Source organism: Chlorocebus sabaeus, chromosome 24, assembly GCF_047675955.1.
Source record: "Chlorocebus sabaeus isolate Y175 chromosome 24, mChlSab1.0.hap1, whole genome shotgun sequence".
Classification (NCBI taxonomy): Eukaryota; Metazoa; Chordata; class Mammalia; order Primates; family Cercopithecidae; genus Chlorocebus; species Chlorocebus sabaeus.
The window spans coordinates 28,419,423-28,439,187 of NC_132927.1; the positions used below are offsets into that span (position 1 = coordinate 28,419,423).

General features: G+C 40.9%; 1 protein-coding gene across 4 annotated transcripts in view; it reads left to right on the top strand.

Annotated features, from left to right (window-relative positions):
• Positions 1-15,196, top strand: part of GNG2 (G protein subunit gamma 2) — a 128,429-nt gene extending 113,233 nt beyond the window's left edge. For 3 of the 4 annotated variants that reach the window (XM_007986686.3, XM_007986689.3, XM_007986685.3), the window contains one exon: positions 11,976-15,196. In XM_007986686.3, the coding sequence (XP_007984877.1) occupies positions 11,976-12,104 (129 nt within the window). In that variant the 3' untranslated portion in view covers positions 12,105-15,196. The remainder of the gene's footprint in view (positions 1-11,975) is intronic. The other variant, XM_007986688.3, reaches the window with a different exon arrangement.
• Positions 15,197-19,765: the final 4,569 nt, after the last annotated feature.

A 19,765-nucleotide genomic window follows, 5' to 3' on the forward strand; every position in this document is an offset into this window, starting at 1 on the left:
ACAGCAATAGACTCACACTAACACTAACCAAAGACAAAATGAAATAAATCTTGTCCTTAGAGCACAAGAGGAGGGAACATGCACAAAAGTAAAGGACAGCAGGGCTTTGGTAAATCTCTTTATTCATCATTGTATTAGTACTCTTTGAGTTTCTAATAATAGGAATCTAAACCAAGCTAGCTTAAGCAGAAAGAGGTACTGATTATAAAAGATACAGGATGTCTCAATCCAAGAGCAGAAATGTGGCTGGATAGGCAGTGGAAGCGAGAACTGGAAGGCCATTGAGAACTACGAGTGCTCCATCACCTGTCTCTGCTTCTCTCTCTGTGTCTGCCTCTTCCTTTTCCTGAGAAGAAGGGATTTTTTAGCTGCCAGGTCCATATAGTAAGCACAAGATGACTGCCCATGGTTCCCAGCATCACAACTCATAGTTCCAGCTCCATGAAAAAAGAGATGGCTTGATTCAATCCTTTTCAGTCTCCATAGCACATAGTCCTAGAGTGCCATCTCTGTTCCAGCAAGAATGAGCTGTCTCCAGCTTCAATCGACTGACATTCGAATTGAACTCCATTATACAGACATAGACCCTAGGAATTAACCTGCCCATTTGGAGGAATGGGAATGGGAATGGGAATCATTGTAAGCTGGAAAGTTGCTCTTTGGCAGGAGTTGCTATTAGTACTATGAAAAATAATGTAGATTTAAGAGCAAAAGATATAAGATGCAAGGCCAGGAGTATGGGTAAAATTATTGCTTCTTAATTAATTGTCTGTTCCATAAATTGAACCCACAGGAAAAAATGTCTCATTTCTCCCATATACTCACCACAGACCTTTCCAAGTGATTCCCTTTATTGTTCTAAAAGTGTGCTATGCAAAGTGTCACCTCCCTGGTTATTCTGGGTTTCTCACTGAGAATACCCTTCCCCCTTATTTCTTTGCCTCTGCCAATCTTATTCCTCCTTTTGGGGTCAGCTCAAGTTCCTACTTGTTCATGAATTTCTTTCTATTCTGATCATATTTACTAATCAATTTACTAATTAGTTTCATCTTCATCAAATAAATTTTTCCACCTAAACTACATAGTCCTTTTCAAAGACCATGTTGTCCACTTGTTTGCATCTTTCATGGTACTGGGGTGCACAAGCATTTTGTAAAAACTTTTTTTAGTAGACAGCTTTAAATTTGTATATTAAGAGTGTCATACAACAAAACATTACTATATTACCCATGACATTCCCAATTACATTTATGGACTTGGAGATTCCAAGCATGAATGTAACTGGACAAATAAAACTGTGGTAATGGGGAATTCAAATTAAATATTTTTTTAAAGGATGGAATTAGTCATTTTAAAGGAAGATAAATTGTTTCACATCATTGTATGATCATAAGTATCTAGCATTTATAGTGTGCCTTCTGTTTAAAACACTTTAACGTATAAAAAGAACAGACTGACTTTCTCGACAACGAGGACAAATATGTATAAATTAGTGAGCTGAATATGGACATTTCTAATGATTAAGTCATCTTTATGATGATTATGATAATAGATTGAAATTGAACTTCATGGAACCCTGTAGTGAGAAATGTTCCAGTTAGACACCATGCTTGGAACTAGAGAGAGGACATGTATTCCAGGTTTAGGACATTTTGAGTATTTTTCCAGCATTTGAGCTGAGAGTATCCGTTCCCTAAAATGCTTGTATTCAATTTTATTAGGAAAAATGGAATACAATCCTCCTTCTAGGTCAACTGACAGTATTATCAGGGATGATAAAATCAGTAAAGTGTATCAAAGGACTAAATACAGGAAAGGGCTGTGTTCAAAGATGGCCAATGCTAATTCATTTAATTTGCTGAAAATGAAGCAAACACATTTAAAGTTGAAGTAAGGCACACATTAATAATGAAGCATAAAACTTCATTTTTATGATGGTTGATTAATTTTTAAAGGTTCAATAGATATTAATTACCAAGTACATATTTAGCCTTGTGCATCACATCTAACAGCAATAGAAGTAGTACTATATAACTTTGGTAATTTGAAACCTCTGGGAAGTGAATTTTTCTGAATAGCCTAGTTTTTATACCAGATAAACTCTCCCTTCTTAAAAATGTAACTATTTTAATGCTAGTAGTGAATGTCTTTCTTCTTTCATTAAATAAATACATATAATATACTTTGCTTAATGACTGTTTTGCAAATTATTTACTTCCTTTAAAAAGAATCCTATCAATAAGTACATTCAGTTTAATATCACCTTGAAGGAGCAGGAAGAGGAAGACAACTTAGAAGAGTCACACATGATTTTATAAATACAAAAATAGTGGACACTTGTTCATACAATTATACTTTCTCTAGTGTCACAATCAAAGTTTGATTGTGGGCATTCTTCACAATCATAGTGGAAAAATCCTTTAGGCTCACCTTTGGCCACTGGCAGTGATACAGGCATCACAGTGATTCAGGCCATCATGGTGATCTGTAGGGCATCAAGGTATTGCAGACATGGTGATGCAGACATCCTGGTGATGCAGGCTATCATGGTAATGTGGGGCATCAAGGTGTTGCAGTCATCATGCTGATACAGATGTCATGGTGATGCAGTCATCATGGTGATGCAGTCATGGTGATATAGTCATCATGGCGACACAGACATTATAGTGATGCAGTCATCATAGTGATGCAGGCCATCATGGTGATGTAGGGCATCAAAGTGATACAGACATCATGGTGATGCAGGCCATCATGGTGATGTAGGGCATCAAAGTGATACAGACATCATGGTGATGCAGGCCATCATGGTGATGTAGGGCATCATGGTGATGTAGGGCATCAAAGTGATACAGACATCATGGTGATGCAGGCCATCATGGTGATGTAGGGCATCAAAGTGATACAGACATCATGGTGATGCAGGCTATCATGATGATGTATGGCATCAAGGTGTTGCAGTCATCATGCTGTTACAGACGTCATGGTGATGCAGTCGTCATAGTGATGCAGGCCATCATGGCGACGTAGGGCATCAAAGTGATACAGACATCATGGTGATGCAGTCATCATGGTGACACAGACCTCATAGTGCTGCCATCATCATAGTGGTGCAGTCATCATGATCATGCAGGCATCATGGTGATGCAGGCATCATGATAACTTCTGCTTTTCATTCCCTACATTAGTGATCTTGCTCTCCATAGCACGTTTCATATTTTTAGTATAATTTCAAGACACATGAGAGAGTACTGAATTTTCTTATGCATTTACACTGCTTGACATAGATTTTAATTTTCCTGACTTGAGTTACCCATTAATGATTCAAGGAAAAATAAAGCCTTTCTTTAAAGTAGCCAGTTGGCCAGGTGGGGTGGCTCATGCCTGTAAACCCAGCAATTTGGGAGGCAGAGGCAGGCAGATCACCTGAGATCAGGAGTTCGAGAGCAGCCTGGCCAACATGGCGAAACCCCATCTCTATTAAAAACAAAAAAATAAATAAAGTAGCCAACAGCTTTTGACCTGGTAAAAGAACTTTCTAAATAAATATCAGACCAACCTCTCCTTATTTGAAAATTCTGTGATCTCCTCCCAGTGATTAGGCAGTTTCTTTTGTCTTTGCCCACATTGCCAGGACTATATATACTCTGTTACAATAACATGCTGTGAAGTAGTAAGAGATATATATGTATTGGTCTCTGCCCCCAGTTCCTGACACAGAGCTCCTAAAACCTTTGTAAATAAGGGGGCTAAGACAATCTTCGTTCTTGTATTTGGTCTTTGACCCTGATTTCTAAGACCTATGTCATTTCCTGGGTAATAACAGCATAGTTTGTTTCAGTGAGGCGACTCTTGGTGGGCTTCTAGATGAGCTAATAATCTATCATGCCTACATGACAAATCCTCTATAAAAATTCCAAAAGAACAGTGTTCAGAGCCACACACAGTGGCTCATACCTATAATCCCAGAACTTTGGGAGGCTGAGGCAGGATGATAGCTTGAAGCAAGAAGTTTGAGACCAGCCTGAGCAACAAACTGAGACCCCATGTCTCCAAATATTTAAAAGTTAGCTGGGCCAGGTGGTGTGCACCTGTAATCTTAGCTAATTGGGAGACTGAGGCAGAAGGATCACTTGATCCCAAGAGTTTGAGGCTGCAGTGAGCTATGATCATGGTACTACACTCCAGCCTGGGCAACAGAGGAGACCGTGTCTCTTAAAAATAAACAACAACAACAACAAATGGAGATCTGAGAGTTTGGGGGTTGGTGAACACATCCACCTGCTGGGAAAGTGGAATACCCCAACTCCAAGCGGATACAAGCTCCTACCCTCATGACCCTTCCAAACCTCACCCTATATATCTCTTTCTCCAACTCTTCATTTATAGCTTTTAAAATACCCTTTGCAATAAGTTGGAGATAGCAAGTGAACTGTTTTCTTGGGTTCTGTGAGCTACTCTAGCAAATTATCCAACCTGAAGAGGTAGCCATGGGAACCTCTGATTTGTTCCCATGTCGGACAGAAGTTGTGAGTAACCTGGGGGCCTATTACTTGCTATTGGCATTTGAAATGGGGCGGGGACAGTCTTGTGAGACTAAGCTTTTAACCTGTGGGATCTATTTCTATCTCCACATAGATAGTATCAGAATTAAATTAAATTGTAGGACACCCACGTGGGCCAGAGAATTGCTTGGTGTGGGAAAACCCACACATCTGGTATCAGAAAAGAAGTATGTAGAGTGGTGTGAGTACAGAGTAGGAGGAAACAGTTGGATTGTTTTTCTGTATACACTTCCCATCTCAAGCCTCCAGCCAGTATAATCTTTGAAATCCTTTTAAAAAACAAATTAAAGTTAAGTCAACCTTAGATGGCTCCATTAATGCAGGCAACCCAACTGAAGCCATGATTTTATGACTGATACCCTTAATGCAGAGGCAATTTCCCATGTGTATAGGCAATGACAGCTTGTCCAGGCTTATTTTTTTGCCTGATGGCTTGCAAGCATTTTGCAACATCAATTTTAAGATGTGTCTCAATTTCAGATGTAATGAAGATGGATTATATCTCTACCTTCTGTTTAAACTTGGGGGTCTGGTTTTTATCCTTACTGACAACTGCTTCCTCTTGGCATTGTCAAGCAGTCTTCCTAGGTAATTCTCCTGTTTTTTTTTTGGAGCCTAGAATCACAGTCCAGTAGCCTTCATTGAAGCTGTCTAGAGTACCCACCACCACCACCCCCACAACTCCTTACTTCCTGGTTTGCAGTCCCAGTCTGGTTTGGTGAGGATGCTGGATAGCAGGATTTTAGCAATTGCTAATCTGGGGAGATCCTTGGTGTGATCAAAAGTGAAGTCCTTCACTTGTGCAGTAGATCCCATCTCTCTAACCAAGAAACCTCCTCCAGCAGTTTATTCTTCCACCTCCTGCCTATCCTGCGTCATCAGTTTTTGATTCTCTACATCATTTCCATTATCATACAAACATGGTGTTATTTCTTCATCTTAAATCAAATTTGATTTTTTTCTTGAGCCCTCCACTTTCCCTTCCAGCGACTGCCTCATTTGTTTACATTTTTTTGCAGTATGACTTTGAAAAAATCATCTATATCCACTATCTCTAATTTCTCTTTTCCTTTTCTTTTGCAAAGTCATTTTTATTCTGGAAATAATCTCAAAGTTACGGAAGAGTTGCATGTATGTTGCAAAGAATTTTGTTTTCTCCTGAACCAGCTGAGAATAAGTTGTCAAAAGATGTCCTGTCACCTCTGAGTACTGTAATGTGTATTTTCTACAAGTAAGGACATTGTTCTACATACTCATAATACAATCATCAGAATCAGGAAATTAACTTTAACCCATTACTACCTTCTAATCCTGAGATCCCATTGAAGTATGCAAATCATCCCAGTAATGTCCCTTTTGGCGAGAGGACCGAGTTCAGAATCATTTGTTGCATTTAATTGTCCTGTCTGGCACAGTTCTTTAGACTTCCGTGACCTTCATGACCTTGACACTTTTGGAGATTATAGACCATTTTTTAGAATGTCACTCAGTTTGGGTTTGTCAGATAATTATAATTAAATTCAGGTAACAAAACTTTGGCATTAATATCATAGAACTAATGGAGTATACATTTCATTCTATTCTATCAGTGGGACATTATCTCAAATTGTCACTGACTGGTAATGTTAAGTTTCATTACCTGACTAATGCGTTTTCCAGATTTCTCCACACAAACCTATTTGTTTTCTTTTTGAAGTTAAAAAGTATTTGGAATTTGGGAAGGAATTTGCTCTTTTATTCAGTGGTTTACAGTCTGCTACTATCATCATGCATTGTTGCTAGGACTCTACTTAATGTCTCGTGTGCTAGGAAGCTTTTCTACTCTGTCCCTACGTGATCTCCAGGGTTGTTTTACTTGCTCCTTCCTGATATTCTTTGCATAGCCTCAAGTGGTTTTCTCCTATGCATGTGCCAATCAGTTTTTAACTAAAGACTCCAGATGAATACTCCAGAGGCCTTAAGAGCTTTCTCTCCCCCAGTGTAATTCTTTCTTCTCTGCTCTTCTCTCCTCAACTCAGGGAGATTGCTGAACTCTATCTGGGTACTCCCTCCCTGTGCAGTGGCAGACAGTAAGCTGGGGAAACTGTAGAATTTATCTTATCTCCCTTCTCTCAGGTATCACTCCTCTGTGCTGCCTATTGTCTAACAGTTAAAAATTATTTCTTCATATATTCTGCCCAGTTTTTAATTTGAGGCAGGACAGTTTAGTTGGCCCTTATTACTCCATCATAGTCAAAATCGGAAGTATAGAATGCTATACAAGCTCTACAGGGACAAGCATCTTTGTACATTTTGTTCCCTGGTTATTGCAAGTATCCAGACTACACCTGGCATATTAGATGCTCAGTAAATGTTCGTTGCATGAAATATCTGTTGAAGAAGATTATGTTTGAGAACTCCTTCAGCAGTTACTATGAGTGTTGAATATGTGTCAGGCACTGATTATGTGGTGGTAAATAACACAGGTGTGGTCCCTGCCTTTGTGGAGCCCAGAGCGTAAAGGGAAAGGCAAATATTAAATGGCAAATAAACAGACGATGTCCATAATTTGCTATCACAATTTATAACTTTCTGTGAAAGAAAAGAATGTGAGAAAGTACTCTGAGAGAATAATGAGGAAAGTCACTGTGGATGAGGCGATCAGTGAAGGTTCTGCAAGGAGGTGGTATTTCTGCTGACTTCTGAAGGAAGATAAGAAGCCAACCCATTGAGGAGATGATGAGAAGAATGTTATAGGATACTGAATATGTGACACTCTGAGGCAAACAAAGAACTTGGAGCTTTCGAAAAGTAAAGGCGATATGTGAGAGGGAAGAATGCTACAACATGAACTTGGAGAGAGGGGCAGGCCCAGAACATGACAATACCCACAGGCTGTTTTACAAAGTTTTGGTTTTCTACAAATTACAGTGAGAAGTTATCGAAGGCTTTAAATAGGGGAATGATAGGACTCCACTTATATTTTAAAAATATCTTTCCAGCTACAGGATGGAGAATACTACTCCTGCATAGTTATGAACATAGGAAGTCATTTAAAACTGAGATAATTAAACATTTTTGTGCTCTCGACTCAATTGCCTGTCTGCTGAAGCCTATGGTCTCCTTCTCAGAATTATGTTTTTAAATACAAAAGAAACTGATGATATTGACATGAGGGTCATTAGAATATTTTTATAAAACATTTTAAATAATATTCTTTAAAATATTTAAAATATCAATTTTTTAAAATATATATGATGTAGTTATACAAACGTACTCCTTTGTTAACTGATTATGTAAGATCTAATAGGCCTACAGTCATAAGGTGGATGAACATAAATGCAATGTTGAGGTGTCTGCAATGAATATAGTATGATTGAAAGTATCTGGTTTCTATCAGTGGCGAAGTCACATGTACTGCTAAGGCTACTACAGTGTGTTGTCTATATTTATAATGAGAGGAAATGCTAAATTTCCATTTGAGGTTAGTGAAAAATAAAAATGGAAATTTTTTGTATTATTTGAAGTTCACATACCACCCCCCGAATTCTATCTGTGGACCCCTGGGGTAATCCAAACTAATTGCTTTTTATTTACAAAGTTATTTTAGTAATCACAAAGAGAGAAGACTGCAGTATGAACTGGGGTAGCTGCAATAGAGATAACAGGAAGGGAGCCAAATTAGAGATATCTCTGGAGGAAGAATCAACAGGTCAGAAAAGGGAGTGATATTGTGGAGTTAGTGGGGAAATCGTCGTGGAAGTAGGCATAGGAATGTAAAAGAAGCTGTGTGCAAAATGTTAGCAGGGATTGTCAGAAAGCAGAAAGATCCGCTAAGCAGACTATTGCTGTGACTCATTATAAGGCAAAGGACAAGGAAGACAGCCACAGGTTAGAAAGGAGGAATGTTCATGAAGATTAAGTCAGGGACACTGAGACTCACAACTCAGTAGCTCAGGAGCTGTGGGACCTGGGGCAAACACTTAATGAAGCCTCCACTTCACATATTTAAGATGAGAATGATAATAGCTTGTGACCCATAATGTTGTTGTAAGGATTAAATAAGATACCGTATGTAAAGTGGTTAGCACAGTTCTGACACATAGCAAGGGCTGATAAATATTAGCAATTATTCTGATTACTGCTGAGATTCTGACACTGTTGAAGCATTGCCCACAGGAGATTGCAATCTCACTGAGGAAACAAGATAAAACACATAATATATTTTAAGAAGGAAACCATTCAGAATCAAATGTTCAAATATAAAGATGTGAGCAACTCTAAGTTATTAAATTTTCCTAGTATAGCACTTCCTGTATCATAAAAAGATTTTGAATATTCATGCCACATAGTTGCATGTGAGTGTTGCAGATGAGTAGGGATGGACAGTGCTGCTTCTCTTCGTAACAAATGAATTTTAGATATCACTGATTTACAGTCTCCACTGCATAACAGCTAAGCTCCTGTTTGGTGTAACAATGACTATTGCTCAAACAAGAAGAAAGAAAGAAGAAAAAATGTGATCTCACTTCAGTCTGAAAGTCCGTCCTTTGTTTTCATGTAGGGGAGCTAAGACATAAACAGGCTGTTTCCTTTCATTTTGTCATAGAGGCATTTCATAAAGAATTTCAATTTCAACCTTTGGAGCAAAGCCCACAGTTGAGTAGTTTATATGCAGATGGCTGTGACTTAATGGCAACACATTCAAGTTCAAGTTCTTTTTCTGCTGTGTGCTTTGCTGTATGATATTGAACAACTTACATAATCTGCTGAGCCTCAATTTTTCATCTATATAAAGAGGATAATAATTCTTACCTCAGGATTACTGTGAAGATCAAAAGAGGAAATTTAACTCAATGTCTGGAACAAAATAATTACACAACAAAAATATTTTTATAAGTACTGTAATGTCTATTAAAGAGTGAGACTGATTTTTACGTACATATCATGTATTGGGTTGACTAGGGTCCCCTAAAATTTATGCCCACCTGGAATCTTAGAATGTGACCTTACTTGGAAATAGGGTATTTGTAGATGTAATCAAATTAAGAGGAATCATACTGGATTACGGTGACTCTAACTGGTGAGATGGGAAATTTGGACACACAGGGAGGATAATTCCACATAAAGACACAGATACTCAGGAGAGAATTCTATATGAAAATAGAGATTGGAGTGATATGTCTGTAAGCCAAGGGACACCAAAGATTGCCAGCAACCACCAGACACTAGGAGAGAAGCATGGAACAGATTCTCACTCAGAGCCTCCAGAAGGGACCAACCATGCTGATGCCTTGATTTCAAACTGCCAGCCTCTGACAGAATAAATTTCTGTTGTTTTAAGTTACCCAGTTTGTGATGACTTGTTCAAGACAGCCAGAAGAAACAAATACACGAACCAATACCTGTACCTCTTTGTGTCAGTTAGGGTTGGCTAGATGTTGTGGTAGTAACAGAAGATGCCCTACCCTTCATTCTCAGGGGGTTTGCAACAGCACAGGCACACTTCTTACTCCTACCACATGTCAATCATAAATCAGCTGCCACTCTACACCGTGTCACCTTCATCAGGAACGCTGGCAGACAGAGCAGCCTCTGTCTGGAATGTTGCCTCTCTCTGTTCTGTGGCAAAGGGAACAGAGAGTCAAAAAGCTGAAGGGTTTATGGGATGAGAAGAGAGAAACTGATTTCCCTACCCAACCAGTAAATCATAAAGTTGAAGTAGCCTTAAGTAACAAAGGCTGGGTGCAGTGGCTTATATCTGTAATCCCAGGACTCCGGAAGGTGAGGTGGGAGAATGGCTTGAGGTCAGGCGTTCAAGACCAGCCTGGGCAGCATAGCAAGAAAATGTTTGAAAAACCAGCCAGGCATGGTGGCATGCACCTGTAGTCTCAGCTACTCGGGAGGCTGAGGCAGGAGTGACAAAAGTGTAATCAACTCAGCCCTGGGACAAGAAACAAATCAAGGGTATGGCCACTATGCCATTTGTTAAAATCTCTGCATCAATTAGGAGGGTTCCTCATAAATTATTTCAGTTGGATAAAGTAGCATAGAGGAAGGGACATGGCAAACTGTGCATTGGCTCCTAAAGCTTCTGCCCATAAGTTATCCATATAAATTCTGCTCACGTCTCTCTGGCCAGAGCAAGCTTATGTCACTGGGCAAGTCTGGTGTCGTCATGTGGGCATGTATGTCCCACTTGTAGGGAGGGGCAGTGACTACCTTTAGTAATAATATAATTCACCCCAATCTTACATTAGATTATCCTTTCAGTAGTTCCTTTGATATCCTTTCAGTAGTTGCTTGAAAGGCTTTCATAGTAGTACAGTGGTGTTGCTTTCATGTGAAAATCTGTTATTTTATATCATAAATTTGACCCCAAATGGCATTCCCCAGGTTGATCATTTACCTAGTCCCCAGATGTAGCTATAGATGACTTTTAGTTTATTTCCTGAAACTAAATCCACCCTCTCATGTAGTAAAAATTTCCTCTGGTGAAGATGGTCAAAGGAAGGTACTACAGGGAACTCCTAACAAGCAGCTACAAATGTGTTCCAAGAAATGACAGCATCGCCAGAATCAGTGACAGCCTCCCAGTGAAACATCACTAAAGGGCACAATGCTTGGTTAAAGTCACAGATATAACACTTTAATGTATATGATATATAAAAATATGTATTATATAGTGTGTGTGTACATAGATATACCTCCTGATGTGTCTGCTTAAAAAGAGAAACTGACATGGCTTTAAGCATCCCTAGCACAACTCCTGAAGCCGAGGCATGGCTACAAAAGGATAATAATGGCTAGCCTGTGTGGAAAGCTTGCTATGTACCAGACACTAAATGATTTACATGGATTATTTCATTTAACCCTTGTTACCAGGGCTGGGACTAGAGTGGGGCAATGAGATATCGGAGCACAAAAAGTGAAGGAGGGCCGGGCACAGGGGCTCAGGTCTGTAATCTCAGCACTTTCAGAAGCCGAGACAGATGGATCACTTGGGGCCAGGAGTTCAAGACCAGCCTGGCCAATATGGTGAAACCCCATCTCCACCAAAAGTACAAAAGATTAGCCAGGCACCGTGGCACACACCTGTAGTCCCAGCTACTAGGGTGACTGAGGCAAGATAATTGCTTGAACCCAGGAGTGAGCCGAGATCGAGCCACTGCACTCCAACCTGGGCAACCGAGCGAGACTCTATCTCAACTTAACCTAGTCCCAGACTTGCTGGCAAGAATCCTGTGAGGTCAGGGTCATCAACTTTCTTCTCTGCAGATGAAGAAGCAGAGGCTTTTAGAGGCTGAGTATCTTGCTTCACTTTCACACAACGATGGAGCAAGGATGTGACGCCGGGACATTGGGCTCCAAAGCCTTGGGCCTTGACTGACTGTACCAGATTCCAGTGTTGGTTGTTTTTGTCTCCTTTTCCAGGTGTCCAAGGCAGCTGCAGATTTGATGGCCTACTGTGAAGCGCATGCCAAGGAAGATCCCCTCCTGACCCCTGTTCCGGCTTCAGAAAACCCGTTTAGGGAGAAGAAGTTTTTCTGTGCCATCCTTTAAGTCTTCAAGAGGGGCCTGAAGAGCCTCCGGGCTCCTGGGACATTGACGTAGAGTTTTTAGCAAAGTGGGCACCTTTCTAGTCCACGGCATTTGAAGAGCGCGAGGAGAACCATCCTGGAAACTCCAGGCTATGCATGTTTAAAGATCTGGTCCCCTTTATGAGAATGTAAGCTGATCCACATCCTGAGTTAAGAGATCTGATTCTGCCGAACTGCCTGGAGGAGGGGAATATATAAAAATAAAATTGGTGTCACCTCTTTTCTGCTATCCCCCAGTCCCCCCCAAAATCCTCATGTTTCTGCTTCATATTTTAAAGAATAACAATTAAAACAGACAGCTGTACTGAGGTAAGATATGTATGACCTTCTTGGAATGAATATTGTCTTTAGAATACCCTTTGATAAGCTGCGCTGTCCGTGTAGCTGAAATTCTGTTTAATGGCATTGATGTACAGTCATTGTGCCTTTCTTTTTCTTTTTTCCTTCTCCTCTACCCCTCCTTCCACCCCTTCCCATTAGAGTAGTGTGGAGATAAGGCTGGACTTGTCTATCAGATTGAACTCCAAGAATGATCACATAAAATGTTTAGGGAGATGTTCCCCATGGTGTATCCTCATGGTAACAATGACAAAAAATGCCGGTTGTCTGTGTTCTCTTTTCACTATTCCTAACATGTGTACATGATAGCTTTGATTCTGCAAGTAAAAGTAAATCATGTGTTGTGACTGGTGCTTTCATATATTTGTGACAATTTTTGAGTAATATTGCATGAAAATGTCCCTATGTTACATCCATTCAGAAGTTTTGTTGTTTTACTCTAAAGCCAGGAAAGGAAATGAGAGGGGAAAGACCCTGGGGAGGAAAGGAAATCTCAGTATTTTGAAAATTGAGATTACTTCAGAGCCTTAGCCATGCCTAAAATACCTCTGAGTTAATAGTGGTATAAATGCCTCTTCAATACGTTTTCCAGAATCCAAAGCATTTTGGTTTATCCGTGACCCAGGGCAGCACAGCTGTCATCGAGCAGGAGAGTTAAGGATTCACCATGAGTTGGGAAGTGCTTTTGCCATGAGTATGAGCAAGTTCCCTCCTTCCCTGAATCATGGACATTCTAGATTAAAAGAACATTTTTTCTGCTCTTAAGAAGAAAACCATGGCCCTCCTTTGTTCAAGTATTGGAAGAAATAAACCCACAGCTCCAGAGAAGGTGACCATTCTCAGAACTGTGGCTCTTCAGAAGGACCTCAAATCGCCATTCTTTGGGCAGCAGGTGCAGTCCCCACAGCCGACTCTACCAGGAAGAGTTCTGGCTCTTCTATCCACTGAGATGGTCTTGGTTTTTCACTTAACAAATTTTTTAATGGAATCTTTGTTTTTGTTCTCCATCTTGTTTGTTAGAGTCTCTTGGTCTTTATTTACAAATTCCTGGCAACTAGAGTGCTCCTTTCCCAAGATATGGTAGTGAGAGTAATTTTTCATTGTAGCTGTAGTCTCCATCAGTAACAGCAGGCCCTGGAAGGCTTGATCACCTTTTTCTGTGTCATTTTCAGTCAAAGAGGCCCTCTCTTACATCTCATTTGCTTTCAAATCCCTAAATACCATCTCCATCTCCCAATTAATTTTATTCTCCCCTCTTTCCTCTCTATTCTCTTTCTCCTTTTTTTTTTTTTTTAAAGGCATGAAAAAGGAAGAGAAAAAGATTTGCTATGCCAAGGACAGATTTTGAAACAGACTTGGTAAATGTTTTCCTTAGCTCCTTCATGGGCATGTGGGTGAAAGAATAAATACATCCAATTAAAGCTCATGCTGGGGTCGAGGAGAAGAAGATACTGAAACATTTGTGAAATGTATCAATGCACTTCTGTAACCAGATGCTTCTCTTCAAATTGTGGGGTTTTTGTTACAGTCAGGACACCCATGAAGATTTAGGGGTGAAAGAAACAGCAGAGTATTTATTAAACTACAGCATTGTACAATTAGCTTAGTAACACTGTGGAATAAGCTAAAACATATCACAGTTGTTAAATGGGCCAAAGCATGAATTGAATATGTGGTCACATGAAAACAGGCATGAATGAATAAAGCACTCTTTGGTAGCGATTGAGGCATCATTAGAAGGCCCAGACGATTTCCACTATTCATAGCATTTCCTTTTCTCAGAAGGACTCTTTATATTTCCATGTAAATCTAGATCTTTGGAGCAGTTAAGATGGAATTACAATTTCTAGGGAGCATTTTAAGGAAAATGTTTTGGCTTTTTCATAATTTTATGTCTTACAGTATGGAATTATAATACGAAAATCTTTATATGAGTTTTGGCTTATTGGTATTTGTACTTATTCAGGGGAAAAAGTCTTTCGATTACTTATGCCTCTAAAGAGTTTAATTTCTTGAGAAATTCAACAGTCCCATCACCAGCATAATTTTATCTTAAGGAATAACTAACAGGAAAAGTCAACTTAATTATTTAAGACCCTAGTTTCTACGTATAATATATTCAATAGTAATGAAAATCTGCCATGGAATTAACTAATAAGTAGTAACAATAAACTTCATATTTAGAATACAAAGTCTATAAAGAACAATTTTACATGATCTTCAATATCAACTCCAGTTTAAAGGTGTTATTTTTAAAACATTTGAAACCAAGTACTGCTTAATTTCAGTCAGAAGATGCAAATAAATACTTTGATCTATGTCTGATTTTGCTAATAATATTTGAAGGAGATTGCCTACCAAGGACAAATTAAACAATACATTTAAAAATCAAACAACAAACGATTTCTCCATACACTCATAGTCACATATGGAATTTTAAGAAAATAAAGCATGCTGTCTCTAGGAATTTTTATACTTCTTTTTCTTCCTAAATATTTGCTTCTAGCTGCTCTTGGCAATGATGAATTATTACGTATGCATTAATGTTTTGCAGCCCAAAAGTTGTTCACATTTTTCCTATATAAGATCTGTGGAGTGTGTGTTTCAAAGAGAGAACTACAGAAATGTTAAAGCAGGAAAACCTGAATGTGATGTGCACATTTTCATCCCACATGGACAATGTATGTGTTTTAATAAATGGAATTTTCAGATTCATTTCCTATGCAGTCAATTTCATTGTGGAGGCCTGTGGACCACCTCACCCACTGATTCTGTCGCTAATTGGAGAAGGACCTGATGGTACGAATGGATGGGGAAATAGGAATCCATTGATTTTCTTTAGGATTTTGTTAATAGAGATGTCCTGAAGAAGAAAAACCTCACTTGAAAGTCTAAAAGCATTTCTTACTGGGTCTGTACATCTAGGGTACAGCCTTTGGAGACCGAGAAAGGTGGGAGCTGTGAGGAGAGTCCAGGGTTCTGTGACAGGGTGGACTATGCAGACAGAGGAGCTGTATTGACACTCTCACTTGCTGCAGGTATGCCACAGTGGGCTTTTTCCCTCAGGAAAAATAAAAACTGAATAACAGCAGTGCTATTCTCTGTAGCTATCCGTGATTTAAAAGGAGTACAGGAGAAGCTAAGTCCTTAGAACTCTAGATGCAGCTGCTCCTCAGAGATCTTCTGAGTCAAGAAAGACTTTCGAATGTCCCTCAGATTATGCCAGTAACAGACCCTGTTAGTAAAGAAGGAAACACTGGATCTCCTGGGACTTGTGCCAGCAACAGCAGCGTCTTTAAACCATGGATGAACAGGGCCACTTGGAGTTTGCACACTAGTGTTCCACTGACATCAGTGTTTCTGAGACTGGTCCATGGACCACTTGCTTCAGAAGTGTTAATAACTGGAATGCCTCTTTACAAGGCAGATCCTGAGCTACCCACAACCTCAGAATCCCTGGCAGTGACTCAGGAACATGCATTCTGTTACATGCTATAGTCTGAGGACCACTACAGTATTTATGACAGCTAGCTTTTCATACTGCCAAAGGAAAGGCACAAACAACTCATAAATATTCTCGCTCTTCTTCCCACAGCCTCCAGAAGTGACTGCCTAGGCATGAACATGTAACTGAAGGGTGAGAATCTAGCCAGCAACTAGACATGCCACACTGAGGAAGACGCTGCTGGGCTTTGACTCTGCTCCTGTTTTGTTGTGCCCCTGTGGGAGGACTGCCTCCAGTTCTCATTCTTTAATAAGCTGGTCACATTGTAGACGGCGCTTACAATGACAGAGGGAATTGGAGCTGGGTCAGCTCCAATCCACAAATTGCAAATAATTTGCCAAGGGAAATCCCTTTCCCTTCGGTTCTGTCCCACATCTACATTTTCTTCTATTTAGAACCAGGAGACTCAGGCAGAATTTATTTTAATGAAGAAGGCCATGGGCTCCTGGGCATTTCCTCAGCAAGAACTACTGCTGTTTCTCCCTGGAAGTCATAAGAACAGCCAGGAGCCGGGTATTGCATCTCTACTATGAAGCCACAGAAAGACGGTGCCTGGGGAGTTCAGTCCCCCTGTGCTCAAGCATTAGCATGCACTAGAGAACCAGAACTAGGCCCCAGCGCTCCCATACCACCTTGGGCAAGTCCTTTGACTTCTCCCACTATAAAGTGGGGACAAGAATGCCTGATTCATTTATCTCACAAAATGGTCAAAAACAAATGAAAGAGGCCAGGCGCAGTGCTCACGCCTATAATCCCAGTGCTTTGGAAGACTGAGGCAGGCAGATCACTTGAGGTTAGAAGTTCAGCCTGGCCAACATGGTGAAACCCCACCTCTACTAAAAATACAAAAGTTAGCCAAGTGTGGTGGTGGGCACCTGTAATCCCAGCTACTCGGGAGGCTGAGGCATGAGAATTGCTTGAACTGGGGAGGCAGAGGTTGTAGTGAGCCAAGATCACGCCACTGCACTCCAGCCTGGGTGACAGAGCGAGATTCCATCTCAAAAAAAGAAAAGAAAAATGAAAGAGGTAAAGGGGCATCATGAAGGCAGAGGTGGTAAAGAACCATTAGACTCTACTTGACAGTAACCTTCGAAGAAAGAAAACCGCTAGATAGCTCCTGCTCACCTCTTAACTCACCTCCTTTCTCCTTAGTCCCCAAATGCCCTGGTTGAGACCCTCAGTGTCTCATGTCTGAATTCCCATCACACCAGCTGGTATGGCCATTCTGACGCTCATCTTCTTCCACTTTCACCCAATTGACCCTGAGTATTCATTAATTAGGACTTCTTTGATTGCAAGTGACAGAAACCTAATGCCCCAAAATAGGTCCCACTTCAAGCCCAGCTGGATCCAGATGCTTAGAGGATGTCATGGGATGTCCCCATCATCCCTTGGCTATGCTCTTCTCTATGCTGGTTTAATTCTCAGACTCTTGCCTCGCAGCGTCAAGATGGTGTCAGCAGGCCCAGGTTTACATCTCAACAGTTTAGTTATCAAGGAAGAAAGATAATAACAGCTCTAGCAGAAGCCTCTAGCTATATCCCTGGAACCCTTCCTAAGACACTATTGGCTAGATCTGGTTCCTGTGCTCGCCCACCCCTGGACCCAGGGATAGAGGTAGAGTCATTGGGCCATGTGGGCAGAACAGTGGTTCTAAGGAAATTGAAGTGCTTTTGCTACAGGAGGCAGGATTGAAAGCTAAAGGCAAAAAGCAACTGATGCCAACCACATCTTAACAGATTTATTGATGTTACCTCATCTTTCACCACATTCAGAAACCCAAGGTTCTCTGGTTCATGGTGCTCTTGTCAACCACATCACGTCCAATCTCAACTACCTGGCTCTCAAGGCCCTTGAGAGTCAGACCGCACTTGGCTAATCCCATCTTGCCTTCCAAACCCTCTTTTCCAGTTCATCCTGTCTCCTTCACTGTGCTGTGAGTTCATCCCACTGCCCTGTCTTTGCTGCTTTTTACATTTTTTTTAGACAGAGTCTCACTCCGTTGCCCAGGTTGGAGAACAGTGGCGTGATCTCAGCTCACTGCAACCTCCACTTCTCGGGATCAAGTGATTCTCCTGCATCAGCCTCCCAAGTAGCTGGGATTACAGGCACCCACCACCATGCCTGGCTATTCCCCACTTTGCTTCTGATGTTACTCCCTCTGAAATGTCATTACACAACTCCTTGAGTAACTAAACTTGCTTTTCTGTCAAGGTCCAGCTTGAATTCCATAAGGTATGTGAATGACTTCAGTAAATAGGAACATTTTTCCTCTCTCCACTCCTGTTGCTCTTGTTGTCAGTATTGTTGAGTACTTGACTGTGTTTGAGGCGTTGTGCTAGGGTAGACGGCATGGCACCTGCCTTCATGGAGCTTGTGGTTTAATGGAGAAAGTAGACAAGTGAATAGTCAGTTAGCAAAGTGGTCAATTCTAGGACACAGAAGCTAAAGGGAGGATAGAAGTGATGACCAGCCTGAGGAGGTGATGCTGGAGCTAATCGTACTTAAATGAAAATCTTTGAGGCAGAGTTTCACTCTTGTTGCCCAGGCTGGAGTGCAGTGGCACAATCTCGGCTCACTGCAACCTCTGCTTCCTGGGTTCAAAGGATTCTCCTGCCTCAGTCTCCTGAGTAGCTGAGATTACAGGCGCCTGCCATCACACCCAGCTAATTTTTGTACTTTTAGTAGAGACAGGGTTTCGCCATGTTGGCCAGGCTGGTCTTGAACTCCTGACCTCAGGTGATCCATCCGCCTCTGCCTCCCAAAGTGCTGGGATTACAGGCATGAGCCACCGTGTCCATCCAAGAATCTTGTCTCTAGGGTAATGTAACCTTTAGGAAATAGAGAACACTGGGTGGGTGGGCTTCTCTTTAATCTTTCCCTCATTTTAGGGCAGCTGAGAATGAAGCTCTTCCCTGCAAAGGGGTTGGCAATTGGCTCTGCACACAAAACAATGGGCCAAAGCTGAGTGGAGGTTGTCACTTCTCCCCCTCCAACCTCTACTGGCTCCATGTCTTCACAACATCATGGGGACATTCTCTTCAGCCAGCAGCCCTTTGGTCTGGGTGATCCCACCATGCACCAACCTGGAAGTCAGGTCTCGTGGGCTTCAGGCCCAGGGGCTGGAGGAAATACATTGCTGGCTGCATCACCTTAATTTTAGCCCCCAGGAAAGAGGCCCTTCCACTCTCTACTTCGAATAGTATCTGTAATTGCCCTTCCCTGTGTGTGCATTTGGCTATTTGCATTTGGATATAAATTAACTAGAACTTTCAATAAAATTAAAAATTCAGTTCCTCAGCTGAACTAGCCATGTTTTAAGTGCCCAATAGCCACATGCAGCTAGTGGCTATTGTCTTGGACAGCACAGATATAGAACAGTTCCATCACTATGGAAGGTTCTATTGGACAGTGCTGCTCTAGGATAATAGCAACCTTTTTTCCATTACAAACAACTGACAGAATATGCCTTCTCCTTGAGCCCAAATTTTGACAAAACATCAAAAAGAGGGTGAGAAAGTAAAAGTAGTGTAACGACCCCTAATAATCACAGCAATTGGCCACTGGTCATGATAAATCATTGGTCATGGCAAATCATACAGGTTGTGGCATAGAAGAGATAAACTGAGGATTATATGTCATTCTTGGAACCCTCTAAGTCATATATTCACCTGTCTGTCTCACTCATGAACATACAATGATAATAATCATAATGATCACAACAGCAGCCGCAACAATCAAATGAACACTTAGTACTTACCTTTGAGCAAGGCACAATG